Source organism: Leopardus geoffroyi, chromosome E3, assembly GCF_018350155.1.
Source record: "Leopardus geoffroyi isolate Oge1 chromosome E3, O.geoffroyi_Oge1_pat1.0, whole genome shotgun sequence".
Classification (NCBI taxonomy): Eukaryota; Metazoa; Chordata; class Mammalia; order Carnivora; family Felidae; genus Leopardus; species Leopardus geoffroyi.
The window spans coordinates 7,817,577-7,841,462 of record NC_059340.1 but is presented as its reverse complement, the minus strand read 5'-3'; the positions used below and the strand labels follow the sequence as shown (position 1 = coordinate 7,841,462).

Here is a 23,886-nt window from a genome sequence, read left to right as displayed (position 1 = left end):
CCTATAGATAAATATTAGAACTTTAGAAATACTAATAATCCTACATATTCAAAGAAAATTCTCAATGTTTTAAAGCATGTTTTTCATGAAGATGAGGGGCAATAAATCTTGCAAGAGCGTTTTGTATAATGTAAAGTTCAGTTCCGTGTTTAAGTGAGCACCACTACAAGCTGTTGGTTTTGGGTGCTGTCCTTGGTGCTGAAGCAAGGCAGGAGGGAGGAAGAACTTCCCTGTGTGAACAGGAGGGCCTCGCCTGAGATCATGACAAGCCCACAGGAGTTTCTCCATGGTGTTTTGAGAGTTTGCCAGCAGTGTGGTCTCTCTCCTTTTCCTCCTTGGTGCGGGTTTTGTTTTCATCAGGTTCCATGGAATGCTCTCAATGGGGAAATGTTCCACCAGGCTTAGCCAAAGTGAGATTTCCTCACTCCCAGCTCCACATGAAACTGCCTTTGCCTTAAATCGATGTCATCATCACATGGGGCCTCTGAATTTTGATCTGGAAAGAGAGATAGAACCGGGTGAAGGCTAGGTTTATAAGGAACCTGAGATTTGGAAACATAAGAGTCTTGGGATTGGGGAAGTGCTCAGCTTAGAACTTACCCTATAACCTAGATTCTAGTACAAACCAGTTGTCTCCCCCACTCACCCCCGACTTATGTAGTTTTAAAGGTATCCTGGCTAGGAAGTTTATCTTCGCCCCAAGGCTTTCTTTAAGGAGTACAGTGCCTGAAGCTAATCACACTTCTTCTGAAGTATGAATACTTAGAGGGCATTTTGTCTGCCCTTGAACATCCATCCAGTTGAAATAAAACTAAGATGGCAATCAATGAGTGGTCACCCCTTGCCAAGTGACCAATCTTGGCCTCAATCATAGTAGGACATCCTGACATTAGGTACCTCATGAGGTGATGCAGTAGCATTATCCATGATATCTGCTTAACAAAAATGTCTAAGCTGGGTCTAATCAAGCCTCTAGGCTTAACTGTCAGTTTATAGGAAATAGAGAGGATTGAGGGGCAAGTTAAAGGGCACCACAAGGAAATAATTAGATACATCCAAAATATGGGACATTCCTTAAGACAATCATCCTAGACTGTTAAAAAAAAAAAAAGTCAATATATTTTAAAGGTAGGAATCAATTCTGGGGTTGTTTTTTTTTTTAGTGTTTATTTATTTTTGAGACAGAGAGAGACAGAGCATGAATGGGGGAGAGTCAGAGAGAGAGGGAGACACAGAATCTGAAGCAGGCTCCAGGCTCTGAGCTGTCAGCACAGAGCCCGATGCGGGGCTCGAACTCACGGACCGTGAGATCATGACCTGAGCCGAAGTCAGATGCTCAACTGATTGAGCCACCCAGGCGCCCCAATTCTGGTTTTAAGAGACCAAGGAGACTCAAAAAAAGTCAGGGGGTGAAATTTTTTCACATTCAAAAAACTAGTAATATGAGATGTTCTTGGGTTCATTGGGAAAATGGATATTGGATTATATGTGAAATTATCATCAACTTACTGGGAATGCTAATGGTATTTGGGGGTGTGTACTGAAGTTTTTAGGGATCAAATGTGTTCATGTTTGCAACTGACTTTCAAATGGTTCAGCAAAACTTGGTGATAATGTATGTTATACACACACACACACACACACACACACACACATACACAATGCCATGCAATGAAAATGTGGCCACATGTCAAACATTGTTGGTCTAGGTGAGGTATTTAGTGCATTACTATTTTTACTTTTAGGTGGGTTTCAAAATTAAAACAACTAAATAAACTAAATAAGCTGGCCATCAAGGACATACTTAAAGTGAAAAGAAATCTCTGAGCCTGGAGCCTCAGGGATCTAGAGAAGCTAGATTCCACCCTGCTGCTTAGCTCCTTCTCCCACCTGTTGGCACTCTGAGTTATGTTTATTTCCCAGCAATGTAGACCTATATGGTCACCTGGGCTAACAAGTCATAAACATGATTTTGCTTTCTTAAAGATCTCCCCATGGTAGGAGAGGATCTAGGGACTCAGGGTAGGGGAGGTAGCACTTCACCCATGCCTTTCTTACCTTTGTTTCAGAGTCTATGTGGTCCAAGGAGGGTTGGAAGTTATTATAAATGGTGTCCAAGTGGATGGAGTCCTCTTGATCTGGACAGGAGGAAAGCCCCACAGAAGCAGATAGTTAGGAAGACAAGCTCCTGTCTTTACCTCTAATCCCACCCACTGCAGGATAAGAGGTGTATCCCCTCTTCCCAGGAAACCGAAAACCATTGCAAACATGACAGCCTACCTAAATTACCAGACCTCAGCAAATGGGTTGATTGGTTCTTGGAAGATGTGGAAAATCACATTAAAAATTCAACAAAGAAAAACCACAAGCACTTGGCAAGCAGCTTCTTAAGTTTGTGAAAAGCCCATTAAGTTTTGGCCTTGGATTGGGGGCGCCATTTGATGGCTTTAGAATATTGATACCCCAGTTCATGGACATCCTTTGTTTAGGATTTCTACAATGTTTTTAAATAAAGTTTTATCAGTTTCCACTAGAAAGTCTTCAATATCTTTTGTTGGATATATTCCTAGGTATTATATATATTTGTTGCTGTATAAGGAGTATTTTTTAAATTAAATGATCTGTTGCTGATGCATAGACATGCAATTGATCTTATGTCTTGCAAATTGATAAATTCTATTACTTCTAGTAAGATAACACTCTCTTGGATTTTTATGTTAGACGACATAAAAATATGTCAGCAAATGACAGACATTTTTCTTTCCAATCTTTAAACCTTTATCTCTTTTTCTTTTTTATTATACTGATTAGGACACTCAGGACAATAACTAATAGAACTGGTAATAGAGGGCATCTGTGACTTGCTTCTGGTTCAATGCAGATGTTGGCAAACTATGGCTTGTGAGTCTGACACCTATTTTTATATGACTCACAAACTAAGAACTTTTTTTTTTTACAGTTTTGAAGGGTCAAAAAGTTTTATTGGGTACAATCACACTTATCATTCATTTATATATTGTCTATGGCTGTTTTCATGCTATATCAGCATGTTTGAATAGTTGTAATGGAGATCATATTGTCCACAAAGCCCAAAATATGCTATCTGGCCCTTTGTAGAAAAAGTTTACGAACCCCTGGTTAAATGGAATGATATTTATTTATTTATTTATTTATTTATTTATTTATTTATTTTTAAAGATTTTACTTTTTTTTTTTTTAATTTTTTTTTCAACGTTTATTTATTTTTGGGACAGAGAGAGACAGAGCATGAACGGGGGAGGGGCAGAGAGAGAGGGAGACACAGAATCGGAAACAGGCTCCAGGCTCTGAGCCATCAGCCCAGACCCCGACGTGGGGCTCGAACTCACGGACCGCGAGATCGTGACCTGGCTGAAGTCGGACGCTTAACCGACTGCGCCACCCAGGCGCCCCAAGATTTTACTTTTTTAAGTAATCTCTACACCCAACGTGGGGCTCGAACTTACTACCCTGGAATCAAGAGTCACATGTTACACCCACTGAGCCAGCCAGGTTCCTCAAATGGAATGACTTCTAATGTTTTATCATTGAAAATGATTTCCGTGTGTTTGCCTGGATACCTTTACCAGGAAATGGAAATTGTTTTATGATGAGCAGAGGCTCAGTTGGTTGAACATCCAGACTCTTTATTTTGGCTCGGGTCATGATCCTAAGGTCATAAGATCGAGCCCTGTGTCAGGCTCTGCACTGATTGTGGAGGCTGCTGAAGATTCTCTATCTTGGGGCACTTGGGTGGCTCAGTTGGTTAAGCATCCGACTTCAGCTCAGGTCATGATCTCATGGTTCATGAGTTCAAGCCCCACGTCGGGCTCTGTGCTGACAGCTCAGAGCCTGGAGCCTGCTTCTGATTCTGTGTCTCCCTCTCTCTCTGCCCTTCCCCATTCATGCTCTCTTTCTGTCTCTCAAAAACTGAATAAATGTTAAAAAAAAAATTTTTTTTTAATTCTGTCTCTCTTTCACCCCCCTCTCCTCTCTCTCTCTCTTTCTCCCCACTGTCCCTTTTCCCTGATTGTGCTCTCTCTCTCACTAAAATAAATAAAATGAAAAAATAATTTAATTTCCAAAGGTACAGGATTTTTAGTTTTGTTTTCCAGAAATATTTTTGTTATTAATTTCTAATTATATGCATTCTGGTTGGATAATATAGTCTGATTTAAATAGCTTTTTTTGAAATTTCTTGAGACTTTTTATGGCTTTGTGTGTGGTGAGTCTTACAAATTTTCTGTATGTTCTTGTAATGAATACATACGTTCCAGTCATTGAATTCAATCTATGGTAATTATATTAAGGCTATTCATTATTTTGTATGAAAGTCCTATATCCGTGATGATTTTTCATCTGTTTGATTAATTAACTACTAGCAGAGATGTTTTAAAAATCCTCCATCATGTGGGGCAGCTGGGTGGCTCAGTTGGTTAAGCTTCCGACTTTGGCAGGTCGTGCTGTCATGGTTCGAGAGTTTGAACCTCTCACTGGGCTCCGTGCTGACAGCTCAGAACCTGGAGCCTGCTTCAGATTCTGTGTCTCCTCTATCTCTCTCTCTGCCCCTCCCCCATTCATCCTCTTTCTCCCTCTTTCTCTCAAAAATAAATAAACTTTAAAAAAAATAAAATAAAAACCCTCCCATTATGTTGTTAGATTCATCAACTTTTCCTTATAGTTTTGTCAATTTTTGCCCTTTATAGGGCACATGAGTTGGACTTGTTATATCTTCTTAACAGAGTAAGACTATTTCCTAGTAGATATTGATCATTTTGATCCCTAATAATTCTTTTTGTTTTAGAGTTTATTTGCCTGCAGCAAATATAGCTATAATATTTGTATTAGTATAGTATTAGTATTTCTCCTTTTTGTCCTTTTCCATACTTTTGCCTTTGTCCTTTCTTTGCCTTTCATTCACTGGAAATAGCTAGATTAAAAAAAAAATCCCTCTTTTAGCTGGAGTGTTTAATCCACTTATATTTGTTGTTGTTGATATGGTAGATTATTTCCTGCCATCTTGCTTTGTGTTCCTATTTGTCATCCCTTTCCTTATCATCTGTTCCTCTTTTCTTATCTATTTGTGGCTTGGCAAAAATGCTTTCCCCACTCTATTTTTCTCTTCTCTAGAATGTAAAGACTTGATTTCTCAAAATTTGAACAAGTACATTTAACCTGACAAAATCCACAATTATTCACGTGGCTGAGCTAGAACTCACCTATCGGTGAGCTCACCTACTCCTAGGTGTCTATTGGTGTCCATATAGGCAGTTTTAGGTTCTGGAGAAATCTATAATCATCAAGTAACCTGTACTTCCCCCAATGGTCTAGTTATGCTGTGCAAATGCTTACACCTCATTCAGGGCCTTGCAGGAGCCAGTGGTGGAAATAGGGGTACAGATGTGTAACCAAATGTTTTAGAGATGGAAATACTGTTCCCTTTGCTCTTTTAAGTCCTCCCATGTGCCTCTCATGTGTGTGTCCACACGTGGAGACATTTTGAGTCCACTGAGGATCTCCGATACCTTCATAGATGTCAAAGCCAATGTTTTGGAAGGTCCCAGGTTCCGGTCCTCCATCTTCTTCATGCCACTTGTACAACTGAGTCACTTTATACTTTTGCCTATTGATAGAAATAGCCCCAGAGAGATTCCATTATGAGCAGAGGACAAGCATGCAGATTTGGGGACTGGCTATGTTCCTGCTTTCAGCTCCCCACTGTCCACCCTGAGGATGAATGATTGAAGGCAGAGGGACTAAAAAAAGGAAGAGTTGGAGGCAAGTGGAAAAGGTGGCAGCAGTGACTCACCTGTTCACCTCTTTCTTGGAACGGAACATGAACAGCAAGAGAACAGCAAGGGCGACTAGCACCACGGCGAAGGCTGCCCCCACCAACCCAAACACCAGGTTCTTCTTGGTGCTGAACTCACAGGTTTCTCCACTGTACCAGTGAGTGTCTGTGTTCAGGCAGCTGAGATGGACAGAGGGGGAAAGTAGGGAGAGAGAGCATCCTGAGTCAGGGCCAGCTAACACCTGCAGCCTCCCTGCCTCAGAGCTGGCCAACCCCACGGGTGAACAAGGAGCCCCGAGGGGGTGGACAGAAGCAAAGTCCAGCTTCCCACACCATGGAAGCCCGATACTCAGTCCAATACTTTCAGGTTTTGCAGCCCAGGATCTAGAAGAGTTGGCCTGACTCTGGCACTGCCCTGGGCTGTACCCAGGAACTTGAGACCCCAACATCAACCCTTTTATCCACACACTAACCGTCATGTTATCAGCCACCCTTTCCATCAGGAAAAGCAACTCCCCCTCCTGGATCCCCAGCATGCACTCTGCCTCTGAAGCTCCCTCTCTTCCCTGGAGATACACTTTTTCCTCTCCTCCCCACACCAGCTTGCAAAATCTTCTTTCAAGAAACCTTCCCAGGACATATTCTCAGGCCTTTGCATATTTGTGACTCCTTCCCCTGGTTTCTTTTTGCTTTAGTTTCAGTAGGCAATGCCTTTCTTTGCTCGCGTACTCCTGTGACTCAGCGTTTATGGGCTTTCCGCCTTCCCCATGTGGGTGCGTCCCCTTATTTCATCAGCAGGGTATGCTGGTCTCCCCCTGGAAGCCAGACCCTGTCTTCCCCAACTGACTGGGGATTTCCCAAGGCTGGGGCTTTCCTTCTGCTTCTTCAGAGCTTGACACAATCCTTGCATAAACCCAAGGGGAGGGGTGCTACTGAGATTACTTGAGACCTGGCCTTGGGGCTCTGCCTATGCATGTCCTTTGTGGCTGGCTGCATTCAAGAGAGGCCAGGACCCACTACATGACCTTGGCCTTTAGGCAGAGCCTTGAAGGGTGGGGTCCCCAGGGGGGAAGGAGGAAAACCAAGCTAGAGTGGGGTGGTGGGACACTCACTAACACCGAGGACCATTCGTCTCTAGCTGGCACTTCCCAGAGTGGCAGTCCATGGAGTTGTTGAAGCCTGGCATGCAGCGGTTGATGCAGTTTGGTTTCTCATTCTTGTACTCCACGAAGAAGTAGGCAGCATATTCTTTCCCAGCCTTCTTCTGGCATTCCTCTGTGGGACACAGAGGAGTTGCCGTGACCAGGAAGCCAGGCACACTGCCCACCTCCCCCGCCCTCCCTGGACCCCCCCCCCCAGTCGCTTACTTTCAGGGTCGTATTGGGTAACTGTGATGTTGTACACCTTAGTGGCAGTCGTGTTGAAACACAGTTTGCCTGTGAAAGGAGACACATAGAGTCCCTTACAACAAACTTGCTTAGTAGGGGGTGGGGGAGTGGGGCTGCGATAGGGAGCGGTGGGAAACCCATCCCTGATGATTGGGAATACCAGCCTCACTCCTAGCTCTCCAGAACAATGACCCTCCAAGTGCCCCGTGCCTTCCCCATGTCCTTCTTCTCCCACACACACCTTTGCTAAGATTCCCACATGACTCATTACATTCAGAAAAATCTGCTGTACATAACAAGCCATGCTTGTTCTCATTTTCCCACAAGCTGGTGCCCACAGAATTTAGCCTGCATGTACACCTGCCTTTTCCCCCTCCACCACCCCAGGGATGACAAAGCTTAAGGATTCCTTGAGGACCCCCTCATGCCCCTCCCAGAAGCCTAGGAATTTACTTTTGCAGATATTATTTATGCTTATTTGTTCTTTGGTTACATTCTGGATTTTTTCTGTCACCTCCTGGGTGACCTTATCCAAAACTTCCTTGTATTCTGGGGTGAACTTGGCCTTCAGGAGGACTTCATGTTCCACCACCACACTGCCAGCACTGAGGAGAGGAAAAGATGTCTATGAGCATCCTCCTAGGTCATAATAGGTGCTTACTTCTCCACCCCTTTTCCCATGCCCTCTTTGCCCCCATGGGAAGGCAGAGCTGGGGGAGGATGGTTGAAATGATGACACAGTGTTCACTGGGTGAAGGCTCATTCCAGGCATTGTGCTAAGCACCTCCCCATAGGGCTCATACCACAACCTGTACCTAAGAGGACTGTTTCAAAGGTTAGGTTCTGGGCAGCCCTGTGGGAAAGCTTGAGGGCAAAGATGGATAGAGAGATGGGACTGTGGAAGATCAAGGTATCATTAGATACATTCCAGCAAGAGACTGGGCAGCTGCTGGCAAGGTGTCCTTAAGAGGTAAGAGGTCACACAGGGACTCTTAAGGGATTCATGAGTTGCTGGGTGGCAGGCTGCAGGTCTGTGAGTCTCTTAAGAGAATGCAAAGATTTGAAAGTGCATATGTACATATTTTCTACTCACATACACTTCTGTCAATTCTAAAATGAATCTCTGACACCTAAAAGGTTAAAATTCTAGCCAAAAATCTCTCCCTACTCTTTGCTTAGGAGCTAGGAGAAACCAGGGGCAAAGCCACCAAGAGACTGGTTTCAGACACACTCACAGCTTCTATTTGAGTCCATTCCTCTTCCCTAACTCCAAATCCCCAAAGCTTTCCATCTTGTGTGTGTGCAAAACAGAATCAGAAATGCTTGGAGGTCAACAAGCTCTTATTCTAGAACATGCATTACTTCTGTCTCACATAGATTAGGGATTATTTGCACTCCAGGACTGAGTGCTTTCTGGGTTTAAAAATACAGCAACAAGTCCAGCCTTCCCATGCTCACAATTCAGGATTCTTAAATACTAGAAGCCAAAAGCACTCTTTTTCCATTGTTTTTTTCCTTACCGCTATATTCAGAGACTTAAACACACAAAAAAAAGATGAGGAGTGGTGATACTCCTGAACAACATAAAGAATAATATAATATAGAATAATAGAGTTATATGATATAATAATTAAACTTATAATATATAGAATAGTAGAATTAGAATAACCCATAGAATAACAAGTTAGAGGGGAGCAGGGATCTTCTAGCTCAATGGCATCTTTCTCAATAAGGACATGATGTGGTGATGGCCTCAGGCATCTCCCAGGCTCCATCACTGTCCTCAGTCCCTGTTCTGGAAGTTCCCGTGGAGAAACATGGCTTTATCAAGGCCTTGCAGGTGTAGTGGAGTGAGGAGGTGCAGGATGAAATCCTGGCACTGGCCCTGAGTATCAGGGTAATCTTTGACCAGCTAGTTGGCACCATGGGACCTTTGTTCCCTCATCTGTAACATGAGGGTCACACCAGAGAGATGGTTCCCACACCAGAGATGGAAAGAGAGATTCTTCTTTCCAAGATTCTGAGGTGAATTTTTCTCACTTGTAACACCCACTCCCAGACCTCTCTGGAGCCTTCAGAGCCCAGCTGTCTCCTCATATCTGGCCCAAGGAAGTAGAGTAGAAAACCCAAGATACCTGCAGGGTTTTAAGAAGTTGAGGTCAATAACAAGGCTGGAATCCTGTGCAAGGTGAGTGGAAGTGAATACTGGACAACTGTGGACATGGATACCATGTCCCTGTGGTTCCCTCTCAAGCTAAGTTATTTGGCCTCATCCCTGAAAGCAAATGGGGTGTCCATCCCACGAGTAACCTCCAGGTGTTCTTGTGTGTCAGTGTCTCCAGCATAAGAGGACTTCTGTTTGAGTCTTAGCTCTACCACTCCAAAAACGATCCCTCAGGCAACTCACTGCCTCTCTCTAGGCCTCAGTTTCTTCATCTGTGCAATGGGAAGAGTCCTGCTGGCTTCATTCGCAGGATGGTTATGAGCTTCCAAATTGGAAAATATGTGTGAAACTATAACTGTTGGAGGGTGTTATGGGCTGAATTGTGTTCCCCCCAAATTCATGTGTTGAAGCTCTAACCCCCAGCACCTCAGAACATACCTGTATTTGAGAACAGGGCCTTTACAGATATGATTAAGTTAAAATGAGGTCAACTCTTGACTTCGGCTCAGGTCATGATCTTGCAGTTCATGAGTTTGAGCCCCACATCAGACTTTACACTGACAGTGCGGAGCCTGCTTGGAATTCTTACTCTCCCTCTCTCTCTGCACCTCCCCTGCTTGTTCTCTCTCTCTCCCTCTCTCTCTCTCAAAATAAATAAATAAACATTAAAAATATATTTTGAAGGGGTGCCTGCGTGTCTCAGTCAATTGAGCATCTGACTTCAGCTCAGGTCATGATCTCACAGTCTGTGAGTTCAAGCCCCGCATCAGGCTCTGTGCTGACAGCTCAGAGCCTGGAGCCTGCTTTGGATTCTGTGTCTCCCTCTCTCTCTGCCCCTCTCCTGCTCATGCTCTGTCTCTCTCTGTCTCAAAAATAAAATAAAAACATAAAAAATAAAATAAAATAAAAACATATTTTAAAAAAAAGAAGAGGAAATTTGGGGGGTGCCTGGCTGGCTCAGTTGGAAAGAGGGTGTGACTCTTGTTCTCGGGGTCATGAGTTTGAGCCTCATGTTGAGTGTAGAGATTGCTAAATAAATAAGTAAATAAAAACTTGAAAAGAAAACAAAAAGAAGAGGAAGTCTGGTCACACAAAAACATACCAGGGATGTGCATGAACAGAGGAAAACTGTGTGAGGGCCCAGCAAGAAGATGGTTGTCTGCGAGCCAAAGAGACTCAGAAGAAACCAAACCTACTGGACACTTGATCTTGGACTTCCAGCCTCCAGAACTGTGAGAAATAAATTTCCGGGGTATTTTGTTATGACAGCCCTAGCAAACTAATACAAGAAGCACAGTTACAATCGTCTTTGTAATAATTATGACTATTGCTTCCACCCCAAGACTTTTTTCCCAGGAGTCACAGATACTCACGACAGCTTTGTGATGTTGACTCCGTCATACTCAGGGATTCCTTTGTAAACAGTTTTCATCTGAAAGGCAAGGAGGTCACTGTGTCATCCCAGAGGCCCCAACTTGGAGCCTGCCAGGCCTTTCCATAGAATCTCAGGAGGGCAGAGGATGGACTGGCTGCATCCCGCATCCCCCACAAGAAGCTGGCAGTGGCACACTGTCCAGATGGAGCAGTCCTTTCTCAGACACCATCCCCACCCCTGGGGCCCCTGGTCGCCCTTACATGGAATCTTGCTTTGTCTTTCCCCTCTCTCTGGCAAGCCCTGAGGAAAAGGGTGAGCAGAGAAACACAGACCCCTAACATGAGAAAAGCCCTCAACTGCTTTCTTCATATCTAAAGACTCCTCCCTGGGGAGAGCTGAGTGGCGCACAGGGACTTGCTCTCCCAGACTCACCTCTTCTTCGAATATGTCACTGAAGTTTTTGAATGCTTCAGAAGTCCGGTCTTCTAGGTCTTTGGTAAACTCCATACTGGTCACTGTCACGGTCATGTCTACCTGGGCAGAGACGGTCTCCGGCGGAGGCTCTGAAGGAGTCAGACAGTAGCACCATTTACTGAGGACAGAGCCCCCCTGAGGGTCTCCTTCCCAAAGAGACCCACACCTCCAGCAATTCCTCCCTGGACCATCACCCTGACCCCCACTCAGGTCTCACTAGAGTGCCCCTGTAGGGTGGGGAGTACACTGCACTTCTCATGGCTTTGGGATGGAGCTGAGGGGCCCTCAAGTCTTAGATTCTTTTAGAGAATTCCACACATTTTTTTTTTCTATTCTGCTTAATCACACACTCACTTATTTGAAGTGTACTTTAGGGTAAAATTCCACACCAAATTTGTGTTTTGTTCCAAACTGTACCTTCTTGCTTTATTCATTTTTTAATGTTTCAACTTTCTTACTACTGAGTCAAATGGTTGCCCCCAAAGAGACCACATTCCTGGGCATGCAGAGGGGCAGGAATGGGGGCCCAGTGTGGAGGCTGGGCCCAGGGTTGGGGACAGCAGGGCCCTGCTGTCTTACTCACCCATCTCAATGCTCGGGACTACATCCTCGCACCTTGGCCCCTGGAAGAGGCCAGGGCACACGCACTTGATTCCATCCCAGTAGCCTTCATTCTGGCAGAGCATGATCTCTTGCTGGCACTGGTCTCCTTGGAAACCGGTGGGGCAAATACAGATCTTCCCATCCCATGTTCCTCCATTTAAGCAGATCACTGAAAGGGACAAGACCCTGTTTACCCACACATACTTGCAGAACATTTTACAGCTTGCAACACATTTTCACAGACACCATCTAATTTGATATTCTTATGAGACCCTGAGGTGGGCAGAACAGTTAGTGTCATGCCCACTTTACAGATGGGGCAAGTGAGCTGGAGAGAGAATAAGAGACCTGCTCAAGGGTCCATGTGGAGGCCAGACTTGACCTGGTCTTGGAGTATTTCAGTATGAATTACTTTAGCACCAAAAAGCAAGGAACAGGAAACCTGGTGTTGTCATGGAATGAGGGACAGCACAGTCAAGGCTGAGGAAAAGAAAAGAGGAACTAGAAACTGAGAGAACCCAGTGGAACTTGACCCATCTAGGATTCCAGCAAGCCTAGGAATGAGTATGTCATTGTCTCATCAATACCTGCTTCAAAAGAGCTCATACTGGAAATTGTGACCATTATGACTATTCATGGTTCCTTTTTATTTTTCTGGGATGTGTAGTTTGAGGGAGGAGTGTAGACTTCATTTAAATAGAAAAGAGGTGGTTACAGACAACTCTCAATATCTACCAACCTGGAAAAGTGACAGCTCTGTTCTCTTTGGCTTTTCTTGAAAAAAGCTGTACCTGCATAGACTAGTATTCCAGGTGTGTTATGTGAAGGAAGGCACATAAGGTATGCACATACTTTATGAAGACCTGCCCCACCTCTACCTCCTGGTCTACTCCTCACCTCCCCCACCAGACTCAGAGTGCATGGGCCACACCATGGCCATGATAGCACACAGCTTCTGGTTACAGGTGTTTGGTCCAAGAAATTCAGGAAGAATGGAAGAGTTGAGTCAAGAGTGGTGTCCTGGGCACAATAAAGATCCATAAATCCTAAGTCTGTCTGTCTGTCTGTCTGTCTGTCTCTCTTGTGTGTTACTGAAGATGTCTAGACCTAATCCAAGTGCTGAGCACAAGCTTGTGTGTAGCAGCAAAAACAGTTACTGGGGTCTGTCACCTGTTGCCCAAGAGTCAACAGGGAAGCGAACCTCCAGGGAATAGGAGGAAGATGAAGGGAGACCATCTGCCTTCAGAAAGGTGATCAGCACCAGCTATGGGCCTGTTGGTTGTGCATTCACCGTGAGACACCTGTGGGACTTCCTGGAGATGCAAGGTCCAGACCTTCTCTCTGAAGATGCTCAGCACCTCTCTTGGAGAACCAGAGAGCTCAACAAGACAATGCCACATTGGAGAGAAACCAAAGAACAAAGCCACATAAAATCAAAGCCAGGCAAAGAACTCACCAGAGGAAGAATTCACAAAGCACTGAGAAAATGCAGTAGCCAAACGCTGAACAGCTGCCCTTCATTTTCCTGAATTCAGGACAGGATTGGGCAGTGCTCCAGGCAGACACAGACCATATGTCTCTGGGCTTATCTATAGTTCATCTAAACCATGAAATGTCTTCAAGTATTTTAACTTGTATGTTTTTCTTAATGTATGCCAAATATCCTCTCTCACTGTGATAATAAATCTCACAAGTATAACAGTATATTGTATAATATATATTATATGTTACATATCATATAATGACAGCTTATTATAACAGTAGGTGTGGAGTGGGGCAGGTCTCATACTACCCAGAATGAAGAGAACTGAGTGGAAGCTAGAGACAGAGAACAGACAGGGAGGCATAAGGATATGAAAACATTTGAGGGGATAGAGGCAGAGTTCAGAGCTGATAAAAGCGAACCCTCTTTGGCTTCTATGGTGGATGCTCAGAGAATAAGAGAAAACCAAATAAGTGAATGGTAGCAGAGAGATAGTTGCCAAAGGCTTATGTGAATACTTTTGGCAACACCTTCCTCCAACACAGAAACAAAAAACCTTTGCACTTAAGCATAAGCAAAATCAATGAGGAAAAAAAAAAAAAAACACTAAAAAGATGTGAAATCCAAATGAAAAATATGAAGTTCACGAGATTATAGAATATAAAATGCAGGGGGACAGAGGCTTGCAGAGTACAAAAGGAAGGAATGGGGTGTACAGACACTTTGTTGGGGATTGAAGATATCCAGGCAGAGAGGTAAAGTGTGTTGTACGAAAGAGCAGACCTAGCTCAAGAAACAGTGGGCAGGACAGAGAGGTCAGAGACAGGGTGACAACACTGAGGATGTTTGATCTCATGGGAAACCAGTAAGAGCAAAAGAAGAGTATGAGGGGTAAAACTTTAAGAAGAAAACCACCCATGGGGGCAGATTGAAAAGAAATGTAAACTTCAAAAGGCAAACTCAAGAAATTGCTTACTTGGTGTGGTTGCTGGAGCAGTAGATGTTGGGGTAGGGGTGCTGCTTGTAACAGTGGTCGAGCTAGTGGAGACAACCGGGACTGTGGTGTAGGTACTCCTCTGTGTGCTGGGTGTTGTCCCAGAGATCGAGATGGACAGAGTAGTGGTAGTAACAACCTCAGGAGTCACAGATGTAAAGGAGGCAGAAGTTGTTGCAGAACTGGAGTGACCAGGAATGGATACAGGTAAGGTGGTGTGAGAAGCACTTGTTGAAAGTGTGCTGCCTACAGAAGATGTTGGGGAAGTGTGGCCCCCGATGGAAGTTGCTGATATAGTGATATTGCCAGGGGAGGGTGTTGGGGATGTATGAGCCCCTGTGGAAGCTGGCACTGTGGAGGCACTGTCAGGAGGAGTTGGAGACGGTGTAGCCACTGTGGAAGAGGGAAGAGTGGTGGCACTTTCAGCAAAAGTTGGTGACACACTGGCTTCTGTAGAAGAAGGTAATGTGATAGCACTGTCAACAGAAGTTGGTGACATGCTGGCTTCTGGAGAAGAAGGCACTGTGGTGGCACTGTCAGCAGAAGTTGGAGAGGAACTGACTTCTGTAGAGGAAGGCACTGTGGTGGCAATTTCACTGGAAGTTGTAGAAGAAGTGGCCTCTGTAGAATAAGGCATTGTGGTGGCACTGTCAGTGGAAGTTGGATATGAAGTGGCCTCAGTAGAAGAAGGCACAGTCATGGCACTGTCAGTGGGAGATGGAGAGGAACTGGCCTCTGCAGAAGGAGACTCTGTGGTGGCACTGACAGGGAAAGTTGGAGAAGAAGTGGCGTCTGTCGAAGAAGGTACTGTGGTGGCGCTATCAGTGGAAGCTGGAGATGAAGTTACCTCTGTAGATGTAGGCACTGTGGTGGCACCATCAGTGGGAGTTGGAGAAGAACTTGGCTCTGTTGAGGAAGGCAGTGTGGTGGCATTCTCAGTGGGAGTTGGAGAGGAAGTGACCTCTGTAGAAGAAGGCACTGTGGTGGCACTGTGAGTGGGAGTTGGAGAGGAAGTGGCCTGTGTAGAAGGAGGCACTGGGGTGTCACTGTTAGTGGAAGTTGGAGAGGAACTGGACTCTGTCAAAGAAGTCACTGTGGTGGCACTGCCAGTGGGGATTGCGGAGGAAGTATCTTCTGTAGAAGAAATCACTGTGGTGGTACTCTCAGTGGATGTTGGAGATGAACTGGCTTCTGTAGAGGAAGGCACTGCGGTGACACTGTCAGTGGAAGTGGGAAAGGAACTGGGCTGTGAAAATGTAGGAACTGTGGTGGCACCATTGGTGGAAGTTGGAGAGGAACCGGCCCCTGTTGATGAAGATCCTGTGATGGCACTGTCAGTGGGAGTAGGAGAGGAACTGGGCTCTGGAGAAAAGCTGGGCTCAGGAACTGGGGTAGGAGTAGGAGTAGGAGAGGAACTGGGCTCAGGAGAAGATGGAGAGGAACTGGTTCCTGTCAACGAAGACCTTGTGGTGGCACTGTCAGTGGGACTTGAGGAGGAACTGGGCTCTGTAGATGTAGGCACAGGGGTGGCACTCTCAGTAAGGGTTGGAGAAGAACTGGACTCTGTCAAAGAAGTCACTGTGGTAGCACTGCCAGTGGGGGTTGGAGAGGAAGTGGCCTCTGTAGAAGATATCTCTGTGGTGGAACTCTCACTGGATGTTGGAGACAAACTGGCTTCTGTAGAGGAAGGCACTGTGGTAGCGCTGTCAGTGGAAGATGCAGACGAACTGGCCTCTGAAGAAGAAGACATTGTGGTGGCACCATCAGTGGATGTTGGAGAGGAAGTGGCCTCTGTAGAAGAAGACACTGTTGTGGCACTATCAGTCAAAGTTGAAGAGGAACTGGGCTCTGTAGATGTCGGCACAAGGGTGGCAGTCTCAGTGGGGGTTGGAGAAGAACTGGACTCTGTTGAAGAAGTCACTGTACTGGCACTGTCAGTGGGAGTTGGAGAGGAACTGGTCTCTGTAGAAGAAACAACTGTGGTGGCACTCTCAGTGGATGATGGAGATGAACTGACTTCTGTAGAGGAAGGCACCGTGGTAGCACTGTCAGTGGAAGGTGGAGATGAACTGGCCTCTGACGAAGAAGACATTGTGGTGGCACCATCAGTGGATGTTGGAGAGGATATGGCCTCTGTAGAAGAAGGCACTGCTGAGGCATTATCAGTGGGAGTAGGAGAGGAACTGAGATCTGTAGATGTAAGCACTGTGGTGGCACTCTCAGTGGGGGTTGGAGATGAACTGGCTTCTGTAGAGGAAGGCACTGTGGTAGTGCTGTCGGTGGAAGGTGGAGACGAACTGGCCTCTGAAGAGGAGGACGTTGTGGTGGCACCTTCAGTGGATGTTGGAGAGGAAGTGGCCTCTGTAGAAGAAGGCACTGGTGTGGCATTGTCAGTGGGAGTAGGAGAGGAACCGAGATCTGTAGATGTAGGCACTGTGGTGGGACTCTCAGTTGGGGTTGGAGAGGAAGTGGCTGTTGCAGAAGAAATCACTGTGGTCGTGCTGTCAGTGGAAGGTGCAGACGAACTGGCCTCTGAAGAGGAAGACGTTGTGGTGGCACCTTCTGTGGATGTTGGAGAGGAAGCGGCCTCTGTAGAAGAAGGCACTGGTGTGGCATTGTCAGTGGGAGTAGGAGAGGAACCGAGATCTGTAGATGTAGGCACTGTGGTGGGACTCTCAGTTGGGGTTGGAGAGGAAGTGGCTGTTGCAGAAGAAATCACTGTGGTCGTGCTGTCAGTGGAAGGTGCAGACGAACTGGCCTCTGAAGAGGAAGACGTTGTGGTGGCACCTTCTGTGGATGTTGGAGAGGAAGCGGCCTCTGTAGAAGAAGGCACTGGTGTGGCATTGTCAGTGGGAGTAGGAGAGGAACCGAGATCTGTAGATGTAGGCACTGTGGTGGGACTCTCAGTTGGGGTTGGAGAGGAAGTGGCTGTTGCAGAAGAAATCACTGTGGTCGTGCTGTCAGTGGAAGGTGCAGACGAACTGGCCTCTGAAGAGGAAGACGTTGTGGTGGCACCTTCTGTGGATGTTGGAGAGGAAGCGGCCTCTGTAGAAGAAGGCACTGGTGTGGCATTGTCAGTGGGAGTAGGAGAGGAACCGAGATCTGTAGATGTAGGCACTGTGGTGGGACTCTCAGTTGGGGTTGGAGAGGAAGTGGCTGTTGCAGAAGAAATCACTGTGGTCGTGCTGTCAGTGGAAGGTGCAGACGAACTGGCCTCTGAAGAGGAAGACGTTGTGGTGGCACCTTCTGTGGATGTTGGAGAGGAAGCGGCCTCTGTAGAAGAAGGCACTGGTGTGGCATTGTCAGTGGGAGTAGGAGAGGAACCGAGATCTGTAGATGTAGGCACTGTGGTGGGACTCTCAGTTGGGGTTGGAGAGGAAGTGGCTGTTGCAGAAGAAATCACTGTGGTCGTGCTGTCAGTGGAAGGTGCAGACGAACTGGCCTCTGAAGAGGAAGACGTTGTGGTGGCACCTTCTGTGGATGTTGGAGAGGAAGCGGCCTCTGTAGAAGAAGGCACTGGTGTGGCATTGTCAGTGGGAGTAGGAGAGGAACCGAGATCTGTAGATGTAGGCACTGTGGTGGGACTCTCAGTTGGGGTTGGAGAGGAAGTGGCTGTTGCAGAAGAAATCACTGTGGTCGTGCTGTCAGTGGAAGGTGCAGACGAACTGGCCTCTGAAGAGGAAGACGTTGTGGTGGCACCTTCTGTGGATGTTGGAGAGGAAGTGTCCTCTGTAGAAGAAGGCACTGGTGTGGCATTGTCAGTGGGAGTAGGAGAGGAACCGAGATCTGTAGATGTAGGCACTGTGGTGGGACTCTCAGTTGGGGTTGGAGAGGAAGTGGCTGTTGCAGAAGAAATCACTGTGGTCGTGCTGTCAGTGGAAGGTGCAGACGAACTGGCCTCTGAAGAGGAAGACGTTGTGGTGGCACCTTCTGTGGATGTTGGAGAGGAAGTGGCCTCTGTAGAAGAAGGCACTGGTGTGGCATTGTCAGTGGGAGTAGGAGAGGAACCGAGATCTGTAGATGTAGGCACTGTGGTGGGACTCTCAGTTGGGGTTGGAGAGGAAGTGGCTGTTGCAGAAGAAATCACTGTGGTCGTGCTGTCAGTGGAAGGTGCAGACGAACTGGCCTCTGAAGAGGAAGACGTTGTGGTGGCACCTTCTGTGGATGTTGGAGAGGAAGTGGCCTCTGTAGAAGAAGGCACTGGTGTGGCATTGTCAGTGGGAGTAGGAGAGGAACCGAGATCTGTAGATGTAGGCACTGTGGTGGGACTCTCAGTTGGGGTTGGAGAGGAAGTGGCTGTTGCAGAAGAAATCACTGTGGTCGTGCTGTCAGTGGACGGTGCAGACGAACTGGCCTCTGAAGAGGAAGACGTTGTGGTGGCACCTTCTGTGGATGTTGGAGAGGAAGTGGCCTCTGTAGAAGAGGGCACTGTTGTGGCATTGTCAGTGGGAGTAGGAGAGGAACCGAGATCTGTAGATGTAGGCACTGTGGTGGGACTCTCAGTTGGGGTTGGAGAGGAAGTGGCTGTTGCAGAAGAAATCATTGTGGTCGTGCTGTCAGTGGAAGGTGCAGACGAACTGGCCTCTGAAGAGGAAGACGTTGTGGTGGCACCTTCTGTGGATGTTGGAGAGGAAGCGGCCTCTGTAGAAGAAGGCACTGGTGTGGCATTGTCAGTGGGAGTAGGAGAGGAACCGAGATCTGTAGATGTAGGCACTGTGGTGGGACTCTCAGTTGGGGTTGGAGAGGAAGTGGGTGTTGCAGAAGAAATCACTGTGGTCGTGCTTTCAGTGGAAGGTGCAGACGAACTGGCCTCTGAAGAGGAAGACGTTGTGGTGGCACCTTCTGTGGATGTTGGAGAGGAAGTGGCCTCTGTAGAAGAGGGCACTGTTGTGGCATTGTCAGTGGGAGTAGGAGAGGAACCGAGATCTGTAGATGTAGGCACTGTGGTGGGACTCTCAGTTGGGGTTGGAGAGGAAGTGGCTGTTGCAGAAGAAATCACTGTGGTCGTGCTGTCAGTGGAAGGTGCAGACGAACTGGCCTCTGAAGAGGAAGACGTTGTGGTGGCACCTTCTGTGGATGTTGGAGAGGAAGCGGCCTCTGTAGAAGAAGGCACTGGTGTGGCATTGTCAGTGGGAGTAGGAGAGGAACCGAGATCTGTAGATGTAGGCACTGTGGTGGGACTCTCAGTTGGGGTTGGAGAGGAAGTGGCTGTTGCAGAAGAAATCACTGTGGTCGTGCTGTCAGTGGAAGGTGCAGACGAACTGGCCTCTGAAGAGGAAGACGTTGTGGTGGCACCTTCTGTGGATGTTGGAGAGGAAGCGGCCTCTGTAGAAGAAGGCACTGGTGTGGCATTGTCAGTGGGAGTAGGAGAGGAACCGAGATCTGTAGATGTAGGCACTGTGGTGGGACTCTCAGTTGGGGTTGGAGAGGAAGTGGCTGTTGCAGAAGAAATCACTGTGGTCGTGCTGTCAGTGGAAGGTGCAGACGAACTGGCCTCTGAAGAGGAAGACGTTGTGGTGGCACCTTCTGTGGATGTTGGAGAGGAAGTGTCCTCTGTAGAAGAAGGCACTGGTGTGGCATTGTCAGTGGGAGTAGGAGAGGAACCGAGATCTGTAGATGTAGGCACTGTGGTGGGACTCTCAGTTGGGGTTGGAGAGGAAGTGGCTGTTGCAGAAGAAATCACTGTGGTCGTGCTGTCAGTGGAAGGTGCAGACGAACTGGCCTCTGAAGAGGAAGACGTTGTGGTGGCACCTTCTGTGGATGTTGGAGAGGAAGTGGCCTCTGTAGAAGAAGGCACTGGTGTGGCATTGTCAGTGGGAGTAGGAGAGGAACCGAGATCTGTAGATGTAGGCACTGTGGTGGGACTCTCAGTTGGGGTTGGAGAGGAAGTGGCTGTTGCAGAAGAAATCACTGTGGTCGTGCTGTCAGTGGAAGGTGCAGACGAACTGGCCTCTGAAGAGGAAGACGTTGTGGTGGCACCTTCTGTGGATGTTGGAGAGGAAGTGGCCTCTGTAGAAGAAGGCACTGGTGTGGCATTGTCAGTGGGAGTAGGAGAGGAACCGAGATCTGTAGATGTAGGCACTGTGGTGGGACTCTCAGTTGGGGTTGGAGAGGAAGTGGCTGTTGCAGAAGAAATCACTGTGGTCGTGCTGTCAGTGGACGGTGCAGACGAACTGGCCTCTGAAGAGGAAGACGTTGTGGTGGCACCTTCTGTGGATGTTGGAGAGGAAGTGGCCTCTGTAGAAGAGGGCACTGTTGTGGCATTGTCAGTGGGAGTAGGAGAGGAACCGAGATCTGTAGATGTAGGCACTGTGGTGGGACTCTCAGTTGGGGTTGGAGAGGAAGTGGCTGTTGCAGAAGAAATCATTGTGGTCGTGCTGTCAGTGGAAGGTGCAGACGAACTGGCCTCTGAAGAGGAAGACGTTGTGGTGGCACCTTCTGTGGATGTTGGAGAGGAAGCGGCCTCTGTAGAAGAAGGCACTGGTGTGGCATTGTCAGTGGGAGTAGGAGAGGAACCGAGATCTGTAGATGTAGGCACTGTGGTGGGACTCTCAGTTGGGGTTGGAGAGGAAGTGGGTGTTGCAGAAGAAATCACTGTGGTCGTGCTTTCAGTGGAAGGTGCAGACGAACTGGCCTCTGAAGAGGAAGACGTTGTGGTGGCACCTTCTGTGGATGTTGGAGAGGAAGTGGCCTCTGTAGAAGAGGGCACTGTTGTGGCATTGTCAGTGGGAGTAGGAGAGGAACCGAGATCTGTAGATGTAGGCACTGTGGTGGGACTCTCAGTTGGGGTTGGAGAGGAAGTGGCTGTTGCAGAAGAAATCACTGTGGTCGTGCTGTCAGTGGAAGGTGCAGACGAACTGGCCTCTGAAGAGGAAGACGTTGTGGTGGCACCTTCTGTGGATGTTGGAGAGGAAGTGGCCTCTGTAGAAGAAGGCACTGGTGTGGCATTGTCAGTGGGAGTAGGAGAGGAACCGAGATCTGTAGATGTAGGCACTGTGGTGGGACTCTCAGTTGGGGTTGGAGAGGAAGTGGCTGTTGCAGAAGAAATCACTGTGGTCGTGCTGTCAGTGGAAGGTGCAGACGAACTGGCCTCTGAAGAGGAAGACGTTGTGGTGGCACCTTCTGTGGATGTTGGAGAGGAAGTGGCCTCTGTAGAAGAAGGCACTGGTGTGGCATTGTCAGTGGGAGTAGGAGAGGAACCGAGATCTGTAGATGTAGGCACTGTGGTGGGACTCTCAGTTGGGGTTGGAGAGGAAGTGGCTGTTGCAGAAGAAATCACTGTGGTCGTGCTGTCAGTGGAAGGTGCAGACGAACTGGCCTCTGAAGAGGAAGACGTTGTGGTGGCACCTTCTGTGGATGTTGGAGAGGAAGCGGCCTCTGTAGAAGAAGGCACTGGTGTGGCATTGTCAGCGGGAGTAGGAGAGGAACCGAGATCTGTAGATGTAGGCACTGTGGTGGGACTCTCAGTTGGGGTTGGAGAGGAAGTGGCTGTTGCAGAAGAAATCACTGTGGTCGTGCTGTCAGTGGAAGGTGCAGACGAACTGGCCTCTGAAGAGGAAGACGTTGTGGTGGCACCTTCTGTGGATGTTGGAGAGGAAGCGGCCTCTGTAGAAGAAGGCACTGGTGTGGCATTGTCAGCGGGAGTAGGAGAGGAACCGAGATCTGTAGATGTAGGCACTGTGGTGGGACTCTCAGTTGGGGTTGGAGAGGAAGTGGCTGTTGCAGAAGAAATCACTGTGGTCGTGCTGTCAGTGGAAGGTGCAGACGAACTGGCCTCTGAAGAGAAAGACGTTGTGGTGGCACCTTCTGTGGATGTTGGAGAGGAAGTGGCCTCTGTAGAAGAAGGCACTGGTGTGGCATTGTCAGTGGGAGTAGGAGAGGAACCGAGATCTGTAGATGTAGGCACGGTGGTGGGACTCTCAGTAGGGGTTGGAGAGGAAGTGGCTGTTGCAGAAGAAATCACTGTGGTCGTGCTGTCAGTGGAAGGTGCAGACGAACTGGCCTCTGAAGAGGAAGACGTTGTGGTGACACCTTCTGTGGATGTTGGAGAGGAAGTGGCCTCTGTAGAAGAAGGCACTGGTGTGGCATTGTCAGTGGGAGTAGGAGAGGAACCGAGATCTGTAGATGTAGGCACTGTGGTGGGAATCTCAGTTGGGGTTGGAGAGGAAGTGGCTGTTGCAGAAGAAATCACTGTGGTCGTGCTGTCAGTGGAAGGTGCAGATGAACTGGCCTCTGAAGAGGAAGACGTTGTGGTGGCACCTTCTGTGGATGTTGGAGAGGAAGCGGCCTCTGTAGAAGAAGACACTGTTGTGGCATTGTCAGTGGGAGTAGGAGAGGAACCGAGATCTGTAGATGTAGGCACTGTGGTGGGACTCTCAGTTGGGGTTGGAGAGGAAGTGGCTGTTGCAGAAGAAATCACTGTGGTCGTGCTGTCAGTGGAAGGTGCAGACGAACTGGCCTCTGAAGAGGAAGACGTTGTGGTGGCACCTTCTGTGGATGTTGGAGAGGAAGTGGCCTCTGTAGAAGAAGGCACTGGTGTGGCATTGTCAGTGGGAGTAGGAGAGGAACCGAGATCTGTAGATGTAGGCACTGTGGTGGGACTCTCAGTTGGGGTTGGAGAGGAAGTGGCTGTTGCAGAAGAAATCACTGTGGTCGTGCTGTCAGTGGAAGGTGCAGACGAACTGGCCTCTGAAGAGGAAGACGTTGTGGTGGCACCTTCTGTGGATGTTGGAGAGGAAGTGGCCTCTGTAGAAGAAGGCACTGGTGTGGCATTGTCAGTGGGAGTAGGAGAGGAACCGAGATCTGTAGATGTAGGCACTGTGGTGGGAATCTCAGTTGGGGTTGGAGAGGAAGTGGCTGTTGCAGAAGAAATCACTGTGGTCGTGCTGTCAGTGGAAGGTGCAGACGAACTGGCCTCTGAAGAGGGAGACGTTGTGGTGGCACCTTCTGTGGATGTTGGAGAGGAAGTGGCCTCTGTAGAAGAAGGCACTGGTGTGGCATTGTCAGTGGGAGTAGGAGAGGAACCGAGATCTGTAGATGTAGGCACTGTGGTGGGACTCTCAGTTGGGGTTGGAGAGGAAGTGGCTGTTGCAGAAGAAATCACTGTGGTCGTGCTGTCAGTGGAAGGTGCAGACGAACTGGCCTCTGAAGAGGAAGACGTTGTGGTGGCACCTTCTGTGGATGTTGGAGAGGAAGCGGCCTCTGTAGAAGAAGGCACTGTTGTGGCATTGTCAGTGGGAGTAGGAGAGGAACCGAGATCTGTAGATGTAGGCACTGTGGTGGGACTCTCAGTTGGGGTTGGAGAGGAAGTGGCTGTTGCAGAAGAAATCACTGTGGTCGTGCTGTCAGTGGAAGGTGCAGACGAACTGGCCTCTGAAGAGGAAGACGTTGTGGTGGCACCTTCTGTGGATGTTGGAGAGGAAGCGGCCTCTGTAGAAGAAGGCACTGGTGTGGCATTGTCAGTGGGAGTAGGAGAGGAACCGAGATCTGTAGATGTAGGCACTGTGGTGGGACTCTCAGTTGGGGTTGGAGAGGAAGTGGCTGTTGCAGAAGAAATCACTGTGGTCGTGCTGTCAGTGGAAGGTGCAGACGAACTG

General features: G+C 48.0%; 1 protein-coding gene across 11 annotated transcripts; it reads right to left on the bottom strand.

The window, feature by feature from the left end:
• MUC17 (mucin 17, cell surface associated) lies at positions 1-22,059 on the bottom strand. 11 transcript variants are annotated; one of them, XM_045462203.1, is made up of 13 exons: positions 18,685-18,836; positions 15,423-15,462; positions 14,273-15,308; positions 11,794-11,982; positions 11,169-11,299; positions 10,735-10,793; positions 7,651-7,802; positions 7,177-7,245; positions 6,922-7,084; positions 5,828-5,989; positions 5,544-5,641; positions 2,059-2,138; positions 1-496 (listed from the first exon to the last, which is right to left on the bottom strand). In XM_045462203.1, exons 1-13 carry the CDS (start codon positions 18,831-18,833, stop codon positions 455-457), a joined length of 2,370 nt encoding a protein of 789 aa, XP_045318159.1. In that variant the 5' UTR covers positions 18,834-18,836; the 3' UTR covers positions 1-454. The 11 variants fall into 11 exon arrangements, with proteins under 11 accessions (XP_045318159.1, XP_045318161.1, XP_045318151.1 ...); XM_045462205.1 differs by lacking the exon at positions 18,685-18,836 and adding an exon at positions 21,649-22,059 and having other exon boundaries at positions 14,273-15,462; XM_045462195.1 differs by lacking the exon at positions 18,685-18,836 and adding an exon at positions 20,965-21,121 and having other exon boundaries at positions 14,273-16,404.
• Between the last annotated feature and the right edge of the window lie 1,827 nt (positions 22,060-23,886).

Excerpts from the sequence above, each read along its gene's own strand:
- MUC17 (XM_045462195.1), bottom strand. The coding sequence starts at position 16,382 with ATGTCTTCTTCGTCAGAGGCCAGTTCATCTCCACCTTCCACTGACAGT. Across the intron at positions 10,794-11,168 it reads GTGACATATTCGAAGAAGAG|ATGAAAACTGTTTACAAAGG; the intron begins GTGAGTCTGGGA and ends CTTGCCTTTCAG. Across the intron at positions 7,246-7,650 it reads CATAAATAATATCTGCAAAA|GCAAACTGTGTTTCAACACG; the intron begins GTAAATTCCTAG and ends CTCCTTTCACAG.